This window comes from Argiope bruennichi, chromosome 5 (assembly GCF_947563725.1).
Source record: "Argiope bruennichi chromosome 5, qqArgBrue1.1, whole genome shotgun sequence".
NCBI classification, from domain to species: domain Eukaryota; kingdom Metazoa; phylum Arthropoda; class Arachnida; order Araneae; family Araneidae; genus Argiope; species Argiope bruennichi.
This window is the reverse complement of record NC_079155.1, coordinates 84,434,531-84,449,149: the sequence shown is the minus strand read 5'-3', so window position 1 is coordinate 84,449,149 and position 14,619 is coordinate 84,434,531. Positions and strand designations below refer to the sequence as shown.

Here is a 14,619-nt window from a genome sequence, read left to right as displayed (position 1 = left end):
GGACAACTTTAAAAAAAAAACTTAAGAAATTCAAGCGTCTGAGATCGGTGATGAATGGATTGAAGAATGAATTACTACTCTAAATCGTTTTTCCTTTAATTAGGTCCATCTGTTTCAACAAAGAGACAGTCGTGGAGAGCGAAAAGTAAAAAATCAACATTTGACAAAAAAAAAAGTTTGAGAGAGAGAGAGAGAGAGAGAGAGAGAAATGTGATGAAGTTAAAAGTTTCATTGATCATCGATTACATTAGGCTAGAAAAACATTTAGGGAAAAAATGGAGTTGGAATCGATGTGAAATTTTTAACTTGAGGCAGCTGATTTTTAACATCATAATGGACTGTTATGTTTGTTTTGAATGTAAATGCAGGTGCAAAAATTACTGATTATATTTTAGTGTAGATTTATAAACTGTGTCAAGATATTTAGAATGTAGAGAAAAACATGTCCTACGACATGTAGAGAAAAAAATGTGATGAAATTAAAAATTTCATTGATTGCAAAAATTACTGATTATATTTTATTGCAGATTTATAAACTGTGTCAAGATATTTAGAATGTAGAGAGAAACATGTCCTACGACATGTAGAGAAAAAAATGAGATGAAATTAAAAAATTCATTGATTGCAAAAATTACTGATTATATTTTATTGCAGATTTATAAATTGTGTCACGACATTTAGAATGTAGAGAAAAATATGTACGACTTGTAGAATAGGAAAAAAACTTTAAAAAACTTTTCATATTTGAAGATCATTTTACTATTTCTTCAATAACAAAAATGAATTTAAATTCGTTAGAATTGTTTAAAATATTTCTTATGGCATTCGTTTATTAATTTTAAAACGGAATTCCATTTTACTTATTGATATATTTGTTTATTCCTTGCTTATATATATTAGCATTTATTCATTCATTTTTTCTAATTATTTAACATAAAGCTGTAATTTTGTAAAGCGGTAACAATTTGAAGGTTTGAACACAAATCGTTAGAACCATCTTTTAAGTTATAAAATCCTATATTTCATTATGAATAGTGAAATATTAATTTGATTATTAATTTGACGTAATAACTATCAAAATGAAATTAAAATTCTCCATGTTTGTTGTTTGAATGTAATTATATCTTTAAATATTTTTTGATTTTTTTTTAATTAAAACTTTTCTGTTTAAATCTAAACTCCTTCTATAATTTAAAATTTTTGGCATAATTTTTAAACTATCTTCATGATTTTTATAATTCATGAATACATTTAATTAATTCAAACGGAAATTTAAAAAAAAAACTTAAATTCTTTTGAAATTGTATTTTAATTTTCGGATATATTTTTCTTACTATATTTTATTTATATATATAGTTTGATAATTACTTTATTTCCGATTTTAAGATTAGAAATTATATTCATTTCTGAGTCTCAAATACTTCTGAGAATATTTCCTGAGCATGATATCTTTTCACTTTTAAAGATTTATCTATCTTTTAAGTATTCACAGCATTTTACTATGAATAAATATTAAACGCATTTAAATTGGAAAGACATGTCTTTAAACATGAAACTAAGTATATCAGAAAAACACTTAACCTAAACGATTGGTAAAAAACTGTTTTTAATCAAACTCACTTTTAACATTTTCACTGCTTCGATCCAACTCAATTTTTAACATTTTTTTTTTTTTTTCATTTCTTGTTCCGTTTTATTTCATCTTCAACTAGAGATTAAATGGACAGCTTTTATTGGTTGGTCTTAGTGCCTGGTCAGGTATTGATTACGAACCGTTGCTTGGCAACACGCTTCCCATTTTCTGGAAAATTCTCAATCCTTACGTTTCTTATTTATCCATTTTTTTTCTTAGTTTTTATTTTCAATTCATGAAACGATCTCATTCTACTCCCGATTTTTTTTATTTGCTGTAGTTTTTTTCTCTGTATTTATTTATTATCATTCTTTGTATTGGTGCGTTTTCTTTTGACATTAACTTCCGAATCGTGTGAAATAAATACCGAAAAAGAAAAAAAAAAAAAAAAAAAAAGAAGAAGAGACTAGATCTCCTATTTCGAGTGTTCTGTTTGTTAATCTTTCTAGCACGGAAGAAGTTTTTGATTATTATTGTTAGTGATCTCGCCAAAGCTCGCCAGTTCTTTCCCGTTCTCGGTTTTTTCTCCCATCTTTAGAACAAAAAAAAAAAACTTTTTCCTCCTCTTTTTATTATATTTCACTTGAAATGCTTTGAAAAATGCTGCTTTATGCGTTGTGCTTTTCTGTGCGTTGTTTACGTTGCCATGGCTATCCTACCCACTTGAACGAATGCAAAAAAATAACTAAAGGAATGGACGACTGCTTTCTAAAATTTGATCATTCACTCTTTCTATATTTTTTTTTTTTATCCTTTAAACTAATATATTGGTTTAGAATACTGCATTTTTTTTAATTTATTCCTAAAAAATAATGAAAACAGTCTTAAAAGTATTTTGCCTTTTCTTCCCTCCTTCAGTGATAATCTAGAAATAAATCATTGCCTGGCTATTTTGTTTCACTTTTATTTAAAAAAGAATATCAATGTTTTCAACTCCCTATTTAAAAAGAAATACCAGAAATTCAATGTCCAAATTATGTAATTGTCCAATGTAATCATTATTTTGTGCTTTTTTTTTTGGAATAATCAGTTATAAAATATTTGTTAAAGTGTATTGAATGTGGATATAAATATTTTTATTTCCTGTCTTTAATTTTTAGAGATACTAAACAAATTTATTTTTATAAGATCTGGTCCACAAGAATCTGTTAAACACTTTCGCGGACCTGGATACAATAGCATGAATGCTAAAATATTCAAATTTACAAATCAAATTAGCCACCTTTGATTACCGCTTGGCTCGCAAGGAATATCGCTTTAATTTAAATTAAATATCTGAAGCACAATTTGATGTTCATGATTTTGTCAACAAAGAAAGAGTCTGCCAAATGAAGTTAAACACTATGGCATCTTATTGAAAATTAAAAATTTAAGTGTCCTATTGCTAATTGCATGTTGCTTTTTTCAGTAATGTAATTTCAATTTCTGATTCCTCATGTAAATTGAGCTGTAATTAGGATATTGTTTTCCTTTGGCTTTCAAATATAGAATTAAATCACGCAATTAAATATTTTATAAAACACCGAAAATGGGTTGAATTTCTCTGCAAACAATAAAATAATCAAAAATATTTTTTTTAGTATGTTCAAATTTTGGGGGAATTGTATGGCCCTTAAATCGGTATCATTAGAAAATTATTTTTAATTTTAAAATGAAGTAGAAATTAAATCTTATTCTCATATTTTTTGGACATTATGGTAAAAAAAGTGTCAAAATCTCGCTTTAAAAGAGTTAGGACTCTAACTAAAATTTTTAAAAATTGTTTCCAATTGCACATTTTTATTTTCAAAATATATTTGTATGGATTTTGATTTCTCTAGACCTAATTATTTGTAGCGCTGTCCATCGACATAAGGAAATTTTTTAATCTACAGATAATCATGCTTTCAGTATTCTATAGCACTTATTTGTTATTACACACTTTAAAGCAATAGCTAACGTTACTTGAATATTTTCATTTCTTTACTTTGGTAGACATTTTAAATATATAATTCACGATTGCCTTATTTATAAATTGTCCTTTCTAGAATATCTTCCATTAGATTTCCTCGTAAAAACAGACATCACTCTTTGAACTCTTTACACAAATTCACAGCAATCGTCCCTTGTGCCCTTCCAATAAATTACCAAAGCACCCACACTGTTTGCAACCGAAGAGAAAAAAAATGCTAATGCCATGAATTAAAACTGCATTCAATCATAATCATTTCCCAGAAGCAGTCTATACCACAGTTAAAGGAAAAAAGAAAGACAGAAAGAACGATATAGTTCTGTCACAGTCAGCTATTGAGTTGTGTGGTAACAGCTAATCCCCAGTATAAGACTACACTTGTGTCAACTGACCTTGCACCATCGTTGTCTTTTTCTTTTCTGCTGGTATTACTTGCTACAGAATTCAGCCCTTCCTCGTGATTGACAATAGGGTTATTGTACTTACTCCCTTCAGCGGCTGAAACCCTTGAAATTAAATATCCAAAAACACTCTTCTCATCCAAGTGCAAGAAGCAGGAAATAATATGATATTCTCGCTATTTTATCAAGCTGTACGTGGAATGAAAATATTACGTCGAATCTCTTTGTGTGGTACATTGTACTGCCGATTCCAACCCTTATGACAGTTCCTAGGAGTAAAAAGGGGTAGACAGAATAGTGTTTTTAATTTCTTTTTGGAATCTCTTAAAGATTTATGGTAAAATGTACTAACTGAACATGACTTCCTTCACAGAAACGATGAATTCTTTGTATTCTTTTCTTATTATGCGCTGTCAAGCTGGGTTTACACTCAGTCAGCTACAAACCATCTAGTAAGACCACGCATGCGCAGAAACTGTACAGTAGCAAGTACTTGTCCCGTCGAGACAAGAACTTGCTATTGTCCGCTCTCTTAATGCACGCGCAGTCTTCCTTTTGCGCATGTGTGACTTACTGAAATCTTATAACTGGCTGAGTGTAAACCCACTTTTAGTATACTGTTTTGTTTTTCCTTTAAAAAATACTCTTTGTTAAGAAAAATCTTTATCAAAATGCGGGTACCGTTCAAAGGCCAATTAAAACTACTTACCATTGTGCGATTGTCCTAAAAGATTTATACAAACTGATAATTATATTACATAATTAATATCACATTATTTCTTCGTTGCATATAAATTTAAGATTTTTTTACTGTATTGTCTTATTTTACCTTAATATTATAAATTAAATGAATTTTACAACTATGTAATGTATTTCTAATTTATACATAACCTCAAAATTTGGATTCTTTTCATATCCTATGAGAAATAGCTATATCAGAGTTTTAAAACTAAATCGTCTGCGCAATCTACCAAATCCCATAACACCTGCCTTTTTTTAATTGTCCATGTATTGTAAACACAATAATGCAATACAGACTGTAACATCATTTATTATATTCATAAAGTGTATTCAAAATTACTATTCTATAGCATGCATTATTTGAAAACAATAAATCTAATGCAGACTTCCTTATTTAGTGGATATTTATTTATTAATTTTTTGTGCTGTTTGGTCACCATAAGCTACAAATATGAAAGTCCACAAGAATTAGTCAATTATATTGCAGTGACTAGAAACAAATCGGTTAATCAAACTGTACGTTGATGTTAAATGAAATATACATGTTAAAAAAATTTTTCCTTTTTTAATTCATTCCCAAAGACAAGAATAATCCTCTGCTAAAAACAAAATCATGCAATTATAGAACATTTCTTGTGGGCACGGTCTTGTTAAAATATGATTATAATATGGCATTAGATTTAAATTAAAGTTTTATGAGCTCTATATTACATCGTATTTTTATTCTTTAGTTTTGCCTTTGCCATTTAGCTTAATGATTTCGCCATTGATTCAAAGCTTTATACTGTCTCTGTCTTTTAGTTTTTGCTATCTTTTCTCATTAGTTTAAATGTCATTAAGCAATGAAATTTTGTCCAAATCTTTTTTTAGTGCAAAAATAATCCAGGTAAATAAATTTATTTCATTATTCCTTATATTTATTACATTATTCCTTATATTTATTTCATTATTCCTTATATTTATGACATTAACCTCATTTATTAAATTTAATTACATATTTTTATTGTTACTTTTTAAACATATATTTTTTTCCAGATTAATATTTTTTTAATCAATTTGTGTTGTCTTTTGATATTTAATTTTTAAACCATAACAAATCTTTTCATTTGAGTTCATTAAAAACATTAACTCCGAATTTAAAAAATTTTAAATTATTACTTCTTTCTGTTTCTTTATTTTGTAGCATCAAGTTCTCTGTGTTAACAATAAATTTCATATCAATTTTCAAACAAATTGATTTAATTTTATTTGTTTTACTTATAAAAATAGAATTTTGCTATAGATTTTGAATTTTGTAGGACTAATATGATTTTAATATTAATATATTATTTGCATATTTTCTGAAGTTAATTATCGTTTAATCTTTTAATTTAATTGAATTTCGATTCCATAGAAGTGGTTAAAAGCAAAATAAAAAGAAGGAACCCGAAAAAATTGATTTTAAGGCTCCAAATTAATTATAATAATTAATTCTAAATTAAAAATTTTAAAAAATTAAAATTTGACATTATACGTTTAATAATTAATAAAAGTGTATTTTTAAAAACTATTTTTATTCTAATTTATTATAAGTAAGGTAAAAAGGTCTTTCGAAATTTAAATTCTTTGGCTTCTGTAATTGGTTTTGACTAAAGTTTGTAAAGTAATTTCTTTATTTTTCTAAGGCTGAGCAACGTAATTTTTGCTTTTTACATAATTATATAAGCTTTAGGGGAAAAAATTATATCTGCTTTTTGTATGGCAATGCAAAACAAAAGCGAAATGAATAAGAAACCTTATCATGGCTTTTCATTTATAAAGCCGTGATTGGATGTAATACTGATTTTTTTCGTATATACATTGAATATCTGTGAAACCTTCGCGATTTTTTCAAATATTAAATTTTTAAAAAGTTTACTATTTTACTTACGGTGAAACAATATAGTATTTGGTTCCAATACAGCAAAAATAATTTTCTTTTTAACTATTTAACTTCTCTTAATTAGAATATATTAACGAAGTCCATTTTCTTGTCAGCAAGAAAACAAAACTCTCATGAAAATTATATCGATAAGAAAGAAACAAAATTTTTTTTTTTGGTTCTTTTCAGTACCATGAGATTTTCCATGACTTTGACAGAACAAGTGTTTTCTGTCAAACTCAACTTGTGAGCTTGACCCCATGTTCTCTTCCATTATTTCATCTTGGCACCGCTGGAAAATGAATAATCTGTAATTTGATACTGCCTTCGAACAGTTGCATTTACTTAGTAATTTATCTTTCTTTTTCTGAAAAAAAAAACCATGTAAGCTTTCTTGTAAAGCTTGCAATTAATTCCTTAAAATATTTGTGTAGGAAAAACGAAATAAAACATCATTTCCGCTACTTCAACTTGGCTTTGATTACACTCAGTAAGCCTAATTTTTGCTTTTGTTTATTTTATCCATAGCTACGGAAGTTGTCAGTTAACTTTGTTTACACCATTCTAAACGTGTTTGGTCTATGGCGCATTCTTTCTGTGTATTATGACGTTATCTTTAATGAAAACAAACTGCCCGCAATAAAAACATTATTTTACCACTTATCAGAAAACGACTCATCATGTAATATTATACGTTAGAGATGTCTGTCTTGTGTTCTGATTGTTATGAAAATAAATTTGTATTTATGTATTGTACGTCGGATTTCTTTTTGCAAGAAAAGCTCTTCCAATGAACTGTCTTCACATGTCTTGTTGGCTTCGGTATTTTTATGAATTTCTTGAAAATAATTTATGACTTATTTTATTGTGATAGAACGGATTCCTACGCCAAATGCTGCAATGTGTCACTGACATTTGTATAGTTTATGAAGTGATGACCGTGTGAACTTTTTTTTCCGACTCATAATTTTCTCGTTTGTTAAGTAGATCTATCATGGAAAGTTTATGTGTTTACTGACCTTTCCCCCTCTGTGTTTATTTTACTGACTTCTAACGGAAATGTTGGCTTCTGTTTTATAAATTTACGTTGGAAAGGTTGCCTTCTTTTACACATTTTACTTTTTCAATGATTTTCAGTGATTTTATTTTGCTTTTTATGAAACATTTTGAGATTTTGAATCCGTTCGAACACACGTGATGATCGCAAACTATACACTTTCTCTAAATCATTTTTTTAGTATTCTTCCCTTCTAAATATCAATAGTCCATTATTTTTTAATTCCTTAAAATTTAAGTTAATATCCCTTTGTTATACCGAATTTCGAATAATTTAGATTTTTTATCTGGTTTGATTTTATCTCATGATTTATTTTAAATTCTCTTGTACTAATTAAATTTCAAATTAAATATTGACATTTTAAACTAAAACTTAAACTAATTAACTATTAATTAACTTGATAATTCTTATTGTATATTAATTATTTTAGATCCTATATAGAATTTTAGAAAAATACTCAAAATCCATTCAAAATGGATTGATTAAATTGTAATTGCTGCATCATTTGAATATATATACCCATTATATGCAACTATTTTCAAACACACTGAAAACAGTAAAATTAACTCATAATGGATTTTATACATTTACGTCTTTCATGTTTAGCATAAATATGATAATATATTGAATTCTTCTCTATCTATTTCGTCTATTAGTATTTTATACCATATTTTGTAGGCCTTTATTAACAAGAATACATGTTAAACAACACAGACTATCGATATGTTTTTAGTTACCCAAATACATATGAAAATACAGCTATAATATGTAACTGAATTTACTTTAAGTACTATAAATTATACTATAGTACTTAAGTATTAAAGCGTAAGTACTATATAACATTAACTAACTACAGTACTAAAAGTTTACTATATAACACTAATTATAGTAATAAAGTTTAAGTATTATATAACACTAACTAACTATAGCATTAAAGTTTAAGTACTATATAACACTTTCAGTACTTAAACTTTAATACTTGTTGTTGAGTTCTACATATTTTTCAAATTCTTGTGAATGCAAGCATGTTGTACTACTCAAACTGGCAATATAATTTTAATTATTCGAATTCTAGTAAGTGTAAGCTTATTGAGCATCATAAAGTGCCCGTTTCGTTTCTGGAAATGCGAGATTTTCTGTCTTATCTGCTTGAATCCGTACAACCATAAAGCAGACATTTCAAAAGGTACCAGACATACATTTTCTTCCGACTGACGCCGAAAATTTCCACTATCTCCGAACCTTTTCATTATCTGAATTCGAACATAAATATAAAATGAAAAGCTTTATCCACCATTAAATCTATCATATCTTCACCCCACCATTACATCAAAACTTAACTGCTTCCGTTTAGCCCTTTAAACATTTCAAACGAATCCCTTTAGAAAGGGTTGTATGACCACAACAAAACCCCGGGCACTACTATCAGCGGAGCGTAACAAAAATCCTTGCTGCTGTGCTATCGATTACGGGTCACTTATTTAAGGTCCCATGAAAGTTTCTCCGGCAATCTCCCCTACGTGACCGGACTAGTAATCCGTCCAGCCGGACGGCAATCTCCAAGCAGGGCACATTCGGCCCTCTAAATAGATGTGCTGCCGATTCTCGCCGTTCTTTCCCTAATTGAAAACAGCGCAGGAAAGGGACATAAAAGCTGCTACATGTTTCCACTGTGTGTGCAAAGATCTGATTTACTAATCCGGGTCCGGCTGAAATGGACCTTGTTTTATGGCGGCCCAGCTTAACTTAACGGGGGAATTATTTATCTTTTAAAAAATTTATATCGCTTTGCTTGGATTTTCAAAGTTTAATTGTCGTGTGTTTCTGCACTGTGAGCATTGTGTATTTGCGAGGCGTTTGTGCAATGGAATGTTAATTCCCTTTTAGTAACTTTGTATTTATTTACCATTATATTTTTATTTCAATGTAAATCGGTGAGTTTAGTTTAAAATACAAACTTACTTTGCAATTGCGATTACAAAGTATCGTGTGGTTAACATGCAATTTTAGAATTTATAGAACTGAGAAGCATTTTGTACATAAAATCTTTAACGATAGATATTTGATACTGTCTTACGCATGAAAAAGAACTAAACAAGATATTTTGTTGCATAATATATATGTGTACACGTTAGTGTAGTTATTCTTTGATAATTTGCAAGTCCGTTTAAAAATTTTAATGCTACAAAATAATTGTTGCATTTTAGATACAGACATTCGCAAATTTCTTTATTTTTGTATATAATTTGTATCTTTCTTCTTTTTTTTTTTTTTTTCGATATTTGATTTCGCTAAAATTGACAAATTCTTTAATTGCATATGCGAAAAAGGTCTATAAATTATTTTCACTCTAGCAAATCTTTGATGCATATATAAAACAATCAACATTTTTCGCAATATTTCTATTTCAGTATGAATAACTATTAATATCACCATTATAATTATAAATTAATAAACGGTAGGGAAAAAAGTTTTAAATCGAAAATTTATAGTTATTAACAATTGGAGATAATAAAAAAAATTTTTTTAGATAAATATTATGACTAATTATTCAAATTCAGCTTAAAATGGAAGGTGACTACAAAATTCTAATGCCTCCTAAAAAAACGTCATTCAATTGCTTCCACGATAATGAATTAAATACCTTTAAAGTGAACCTTTATGTTTGAAACTTTGCTATTAATCATGCAATTTGCTTTTTTAAACAAGAACTCCAATTTCATGATGCTATTTCTTTTATAAATAATATAAAAGACATCATAAATTTGTCACCCAGCTTGTTATGGCAAGTAAGATTCACTTAGTGCTTTTTTTAGATGTTTCATTAAAATTTATAATTCGAAAATCTCATATAGTGTTTAAATATGTAATATATATCAAGCATTAAAATATTTAAAAATCTTTAAACTTTAAATAATTTTAAAAAGTTTCCAACATCTGATCACTTTTTCTTTCGTTCTGTTGGCAACGTTGCTCATTACCGTAACTTAGTCTAAATTTTATTTAACGAAAAATATTTACACTTGCAATTTTATAGTGAAAAAAAAAATACTCTGCTTCTTAAATTCAAACAGCCTTCGTTAAATACACACTTAGATCCTCGCACCGAAGAGTAAAATTAAATAAGAATTTTCATCAACGAGCGAAACGTTTCAATATCGCTTCTCCTTTCTTGTTTACAAATGGACTTTTACCTCCTTAAAAGCAAATGCTGTAAATGAAGAAGATCGAGTAAAAGAAGAAGATCTTCTCATTAAAAACGGCCGATCTTCTTACTTACACCCAAATCTGCGTTTCTGAGTGAACTGATTAGTTTGTGCTCCCCCTCCAAGATAGCGTTTCATTTCCGTATCTCTCTATCGCTGAGCTGAAATTTTTACAGGGCAGTGCCTCGCAAATAAATGACTACAGTTCAAGCGGGGTTCACTTTTTTTTTTGTAGTGATAATCTTAGGTAAATAAAAAGCGAAGAGAAGGAAATTAAATAAAAAAAGATATCCATGACAATCATCGGTACTTTAAAGAAAACCCTTCAAAACACTTGCCTCTTAAAACAGAACCTTTTCCTTTCTTGTTTTGTTGGAAAATCCTCCCCCTTAAGCCTTTGGACAAACAAATCCAGTCGAGTTTTGGTTAAAGCCAGATCTCTTAATTAAAGCTACCATCATTGTTTAATTCGAACTAATTAAATATAACTGCACGTTTCCTGACTTTGTCTTATCAGTTGGAGAGTTTGTCTTCTTAAAATTGTTAACAGGCGAACGCTTCGTGGAAATTTATCTTGACTCTTTTCTTATTTTTTTTCTTTCTTTCCCTTTTCTTCTTTCTTTCTTTCTAAATATCTTGGGTGTCTTTGTTTTGCCTTTCATCAAGCAGTATTTGGTTTAGGAATAAAAATTTGATCTCTTTTATGGCTTTACGGGGAGAGTTTACTACAGAAAGTCTGTATAAATGGCCCAGGAAGTTAACAAACACGTAAAAATCACATTTGTAATCTTTAATTGCGCCAGAAAGGAAGTAAAAGAGAAAAAAAGTTTGTCAGATAACGATTATCTTGGCAAAATAAGCATTCAAAACTTGTTTACAGACATGGCAATTAATAAGATGGAAAGTGATTATTTTTCTTTTGGAGGGTATTCATTAAGAAGTCTGTAAATAATCTTGAAGATTTTTCTGACTATTCTTGGAGATATAAAACCCCTCTGGTTTACAAATGTCAACACCTCTATTTTTCTACCAAATTTTAAATGTTAAATGCGGTTAGGGAGGGCTTGGTTTTCATTAAATTTTCTGAAAAGTTAATTACAATCAAAGACATTTTAGCTTATTAATTGCTTACCACATTAGAACTTTTTTTAATTTCAAAATATTAAATGAAAACACTAGATTCGAGGTTTTTTTTTTTTAATCATGTGTTTAGTTATTATTTTTATACTCAAAACGTTGATAGTTAAATATTAATGAGCAACTCTTTAAAATATTTTACATTCTTGTTTTTGTATTTTCTTATCCTCTTTAGGTTTGCATACACATTATAAATCCGGCACAGTGTGAAATGCTGTATTAAATTCAAACAGATACCTTTTTAAAAATTATATATTAACTTATCCATTTTATTGCAATACATATTATCCAGTTGAACCTGCTTTATTAAGGATATAAAAATCATAATATTGTTCTTTTATCGTTTGCAGAAAAATATAACCCAAACAAAAAAAAATATATTTACAATATTAAATATTGTAAAGTGATGCACTTCGGTATCGAATGAAAATACGCCAAATATTCATTTACAATATAAGTTTAAATTACTTTTAGTTTTTAAAAAGTTAAGAATTTTGCTTAAATATTGCCTTCTCACAGTAATACAATTAAAATTAATAGTACAATAAAATAAACTTTAAAATATTAATAAAAAATTTAATGAACTTTAACGCAATCTTTCATTTCTTTCATTTTATCAATTGGCTCACGTCAGATTTATTTGAAAATGGGTTATAAAAGAATCTTATTTTTACTTTATTTTTCAATTAACTTACACTTTAAATAAATTTATTTTGAAACTTATTTTGTATCGATGTTTATATGTAAACTTATATCGATCCATCTATCTTAATTTTTAAAATTTGTTCTTAATTATATAAAAGCGATGATATGCATAAAAAACTATTTAATAACGTCGCAATGAAATGCAGTAATTTAAGCAATGAAAACTAATTAAAATACATTTTAGACTATTTTTAAAAATGGAGAAAAACTATACGAAAATAAAAACCGATGCCTCCGAAAAACTTATTTTTAAATTTTAAAATGGTACAAAAATGGTACTTTTGGAATAATATACTTTGAAATCAATAAGAAAATACTTTAATATTTTGATTAATTTTTTTTTAATTGAAACTTTTATTAATTTTTTAACATTTCTTATTGATCATCTATTACCAAGAAGTAATTACATCCCGAATTCGATAGCCCTAGTTCCAACGGTATGGGTTGTTTTATTTTCAAGTGTACTCGTATGCAATTTGCAAACAGTATGCTTAACCTATAAGCATTGTCATGTTGAAAACCTTATTATTTGTGTTCTGATTTCACTTCTCCTATTTAAATCTGACTGGCATGTTCATGATACATTTAATGTGAATGAGTTAAAATGGTTTGTTAGAATTTTTTTATTTTATTCCTACACCGTTGCTTCTATGTTGTTTTAACTTTTTATTACAAGGTTATTCAGGTTGAATTTTGTTTTTCAGAGTCAAAAATGTGGAGGACGATAAGCTACAGGAGGTGGTTTTCTTGGAGACTTTCAAAGCTACCTCGGCTCCATATAATGACAATCCTATTTATTTCTACTGTGTTCCTGGAAGAATGCATCCCAAAAGTCATCGCTCAAAACACACCAGCCTCAAGATCTAGTACGTTTATCATAATTTACATCATTTTTTTTGTTTGTTTTGCATGGCACTTTATTATTTTGTCATCATCCAAATTAATTTCATCAGTTGCCAAGATAATCTTTTTGAAATGTTTGTCATCTAGTACAAAACAATTTTCTTCAAACCATTCCACAAAAAAATTATTGTCCCCATTTACATGCATATACAAAGGTACACATGTAAAAATACACAATGATCAGAAAAGAGAAATATTTTAATGGTCGTTAAGTATTTTTGTTTGCTATGATTAAGAACTTGAGCTGAAACAAATGCTGTTGATTCTTTGTAGACCTGAAGGTGATTTAAAGCTGGAATGGTTTCATATATGCAGCAATTTTTTTATTCTAAAAACATAAGATTCTGCATTTAAACAGGATTCAAAATATAATTTTAGAACTAAAAATCGGACGTTCTTCCTTACTGAAACATTTTTTAGCTCCCTGTTGTACCTTTTATACTGTACTTTACATCAATACGTTTGCAGATTCAGATGCCGTATCATGAAATCATGGTTATTACTCAAATTTGCTATTTCTTTTATACAAAATATATCAGCACTTTATATTTTTAATGACACTTTAATTTTTTAAAAATAATGTATTATTTTAAGTTTTAAAATTAGAAAATTGAAACTGTGTAATAATTGTCTGATACTCGGATTGCTTTTACCATCAATTTGGGGTTAAAAAAATTTATAGTATGAAATATTTTATAATTTAGTTATTTTATGTCTGTGTATTCATGCATCAATCTATACAGGCTTTAAATTTTTTTAAATATCAAGGAAAGAAAGGAAACGCTAAATTACTTTATTCAAAAAGTTAACTGAGATCTGTATATTTCTGTACTACGAACCATTAAATCAAAACGTACTAACATATACACATAGAATCCAACATATTCATAACCTATATATTCGTCTAGAGAATTTACATAGCATCCAAGATATTCAAAATTTTAATAAATCATAATATTTACATGGAAAGAGGGTGGAGGTTTTG

At 27.9% G+C, this 14,619-nt stretch overlaps 1 protein-coding gene across 1 annotated transcript in view; it reads left to right on the top strand.

The window, feature by feature from the left end:
• LOC129968738 (irregular chiasm C-roughest protein-like) overlaps positions 1–14,619 on the top strand; it is a gene marked incomplete in the record, with an annotated part of 581,302 nt that overhangs the window by 478,126 nt on the left and 88,557 nt on the right. The window contains 1 exon segment of the mRNA XM_056082936.1: positions 13,436–13,597. Within this exon segment, the coding sequence (XP_055938911.1) occupies positions 13,436–13,597 (162 nt within the window).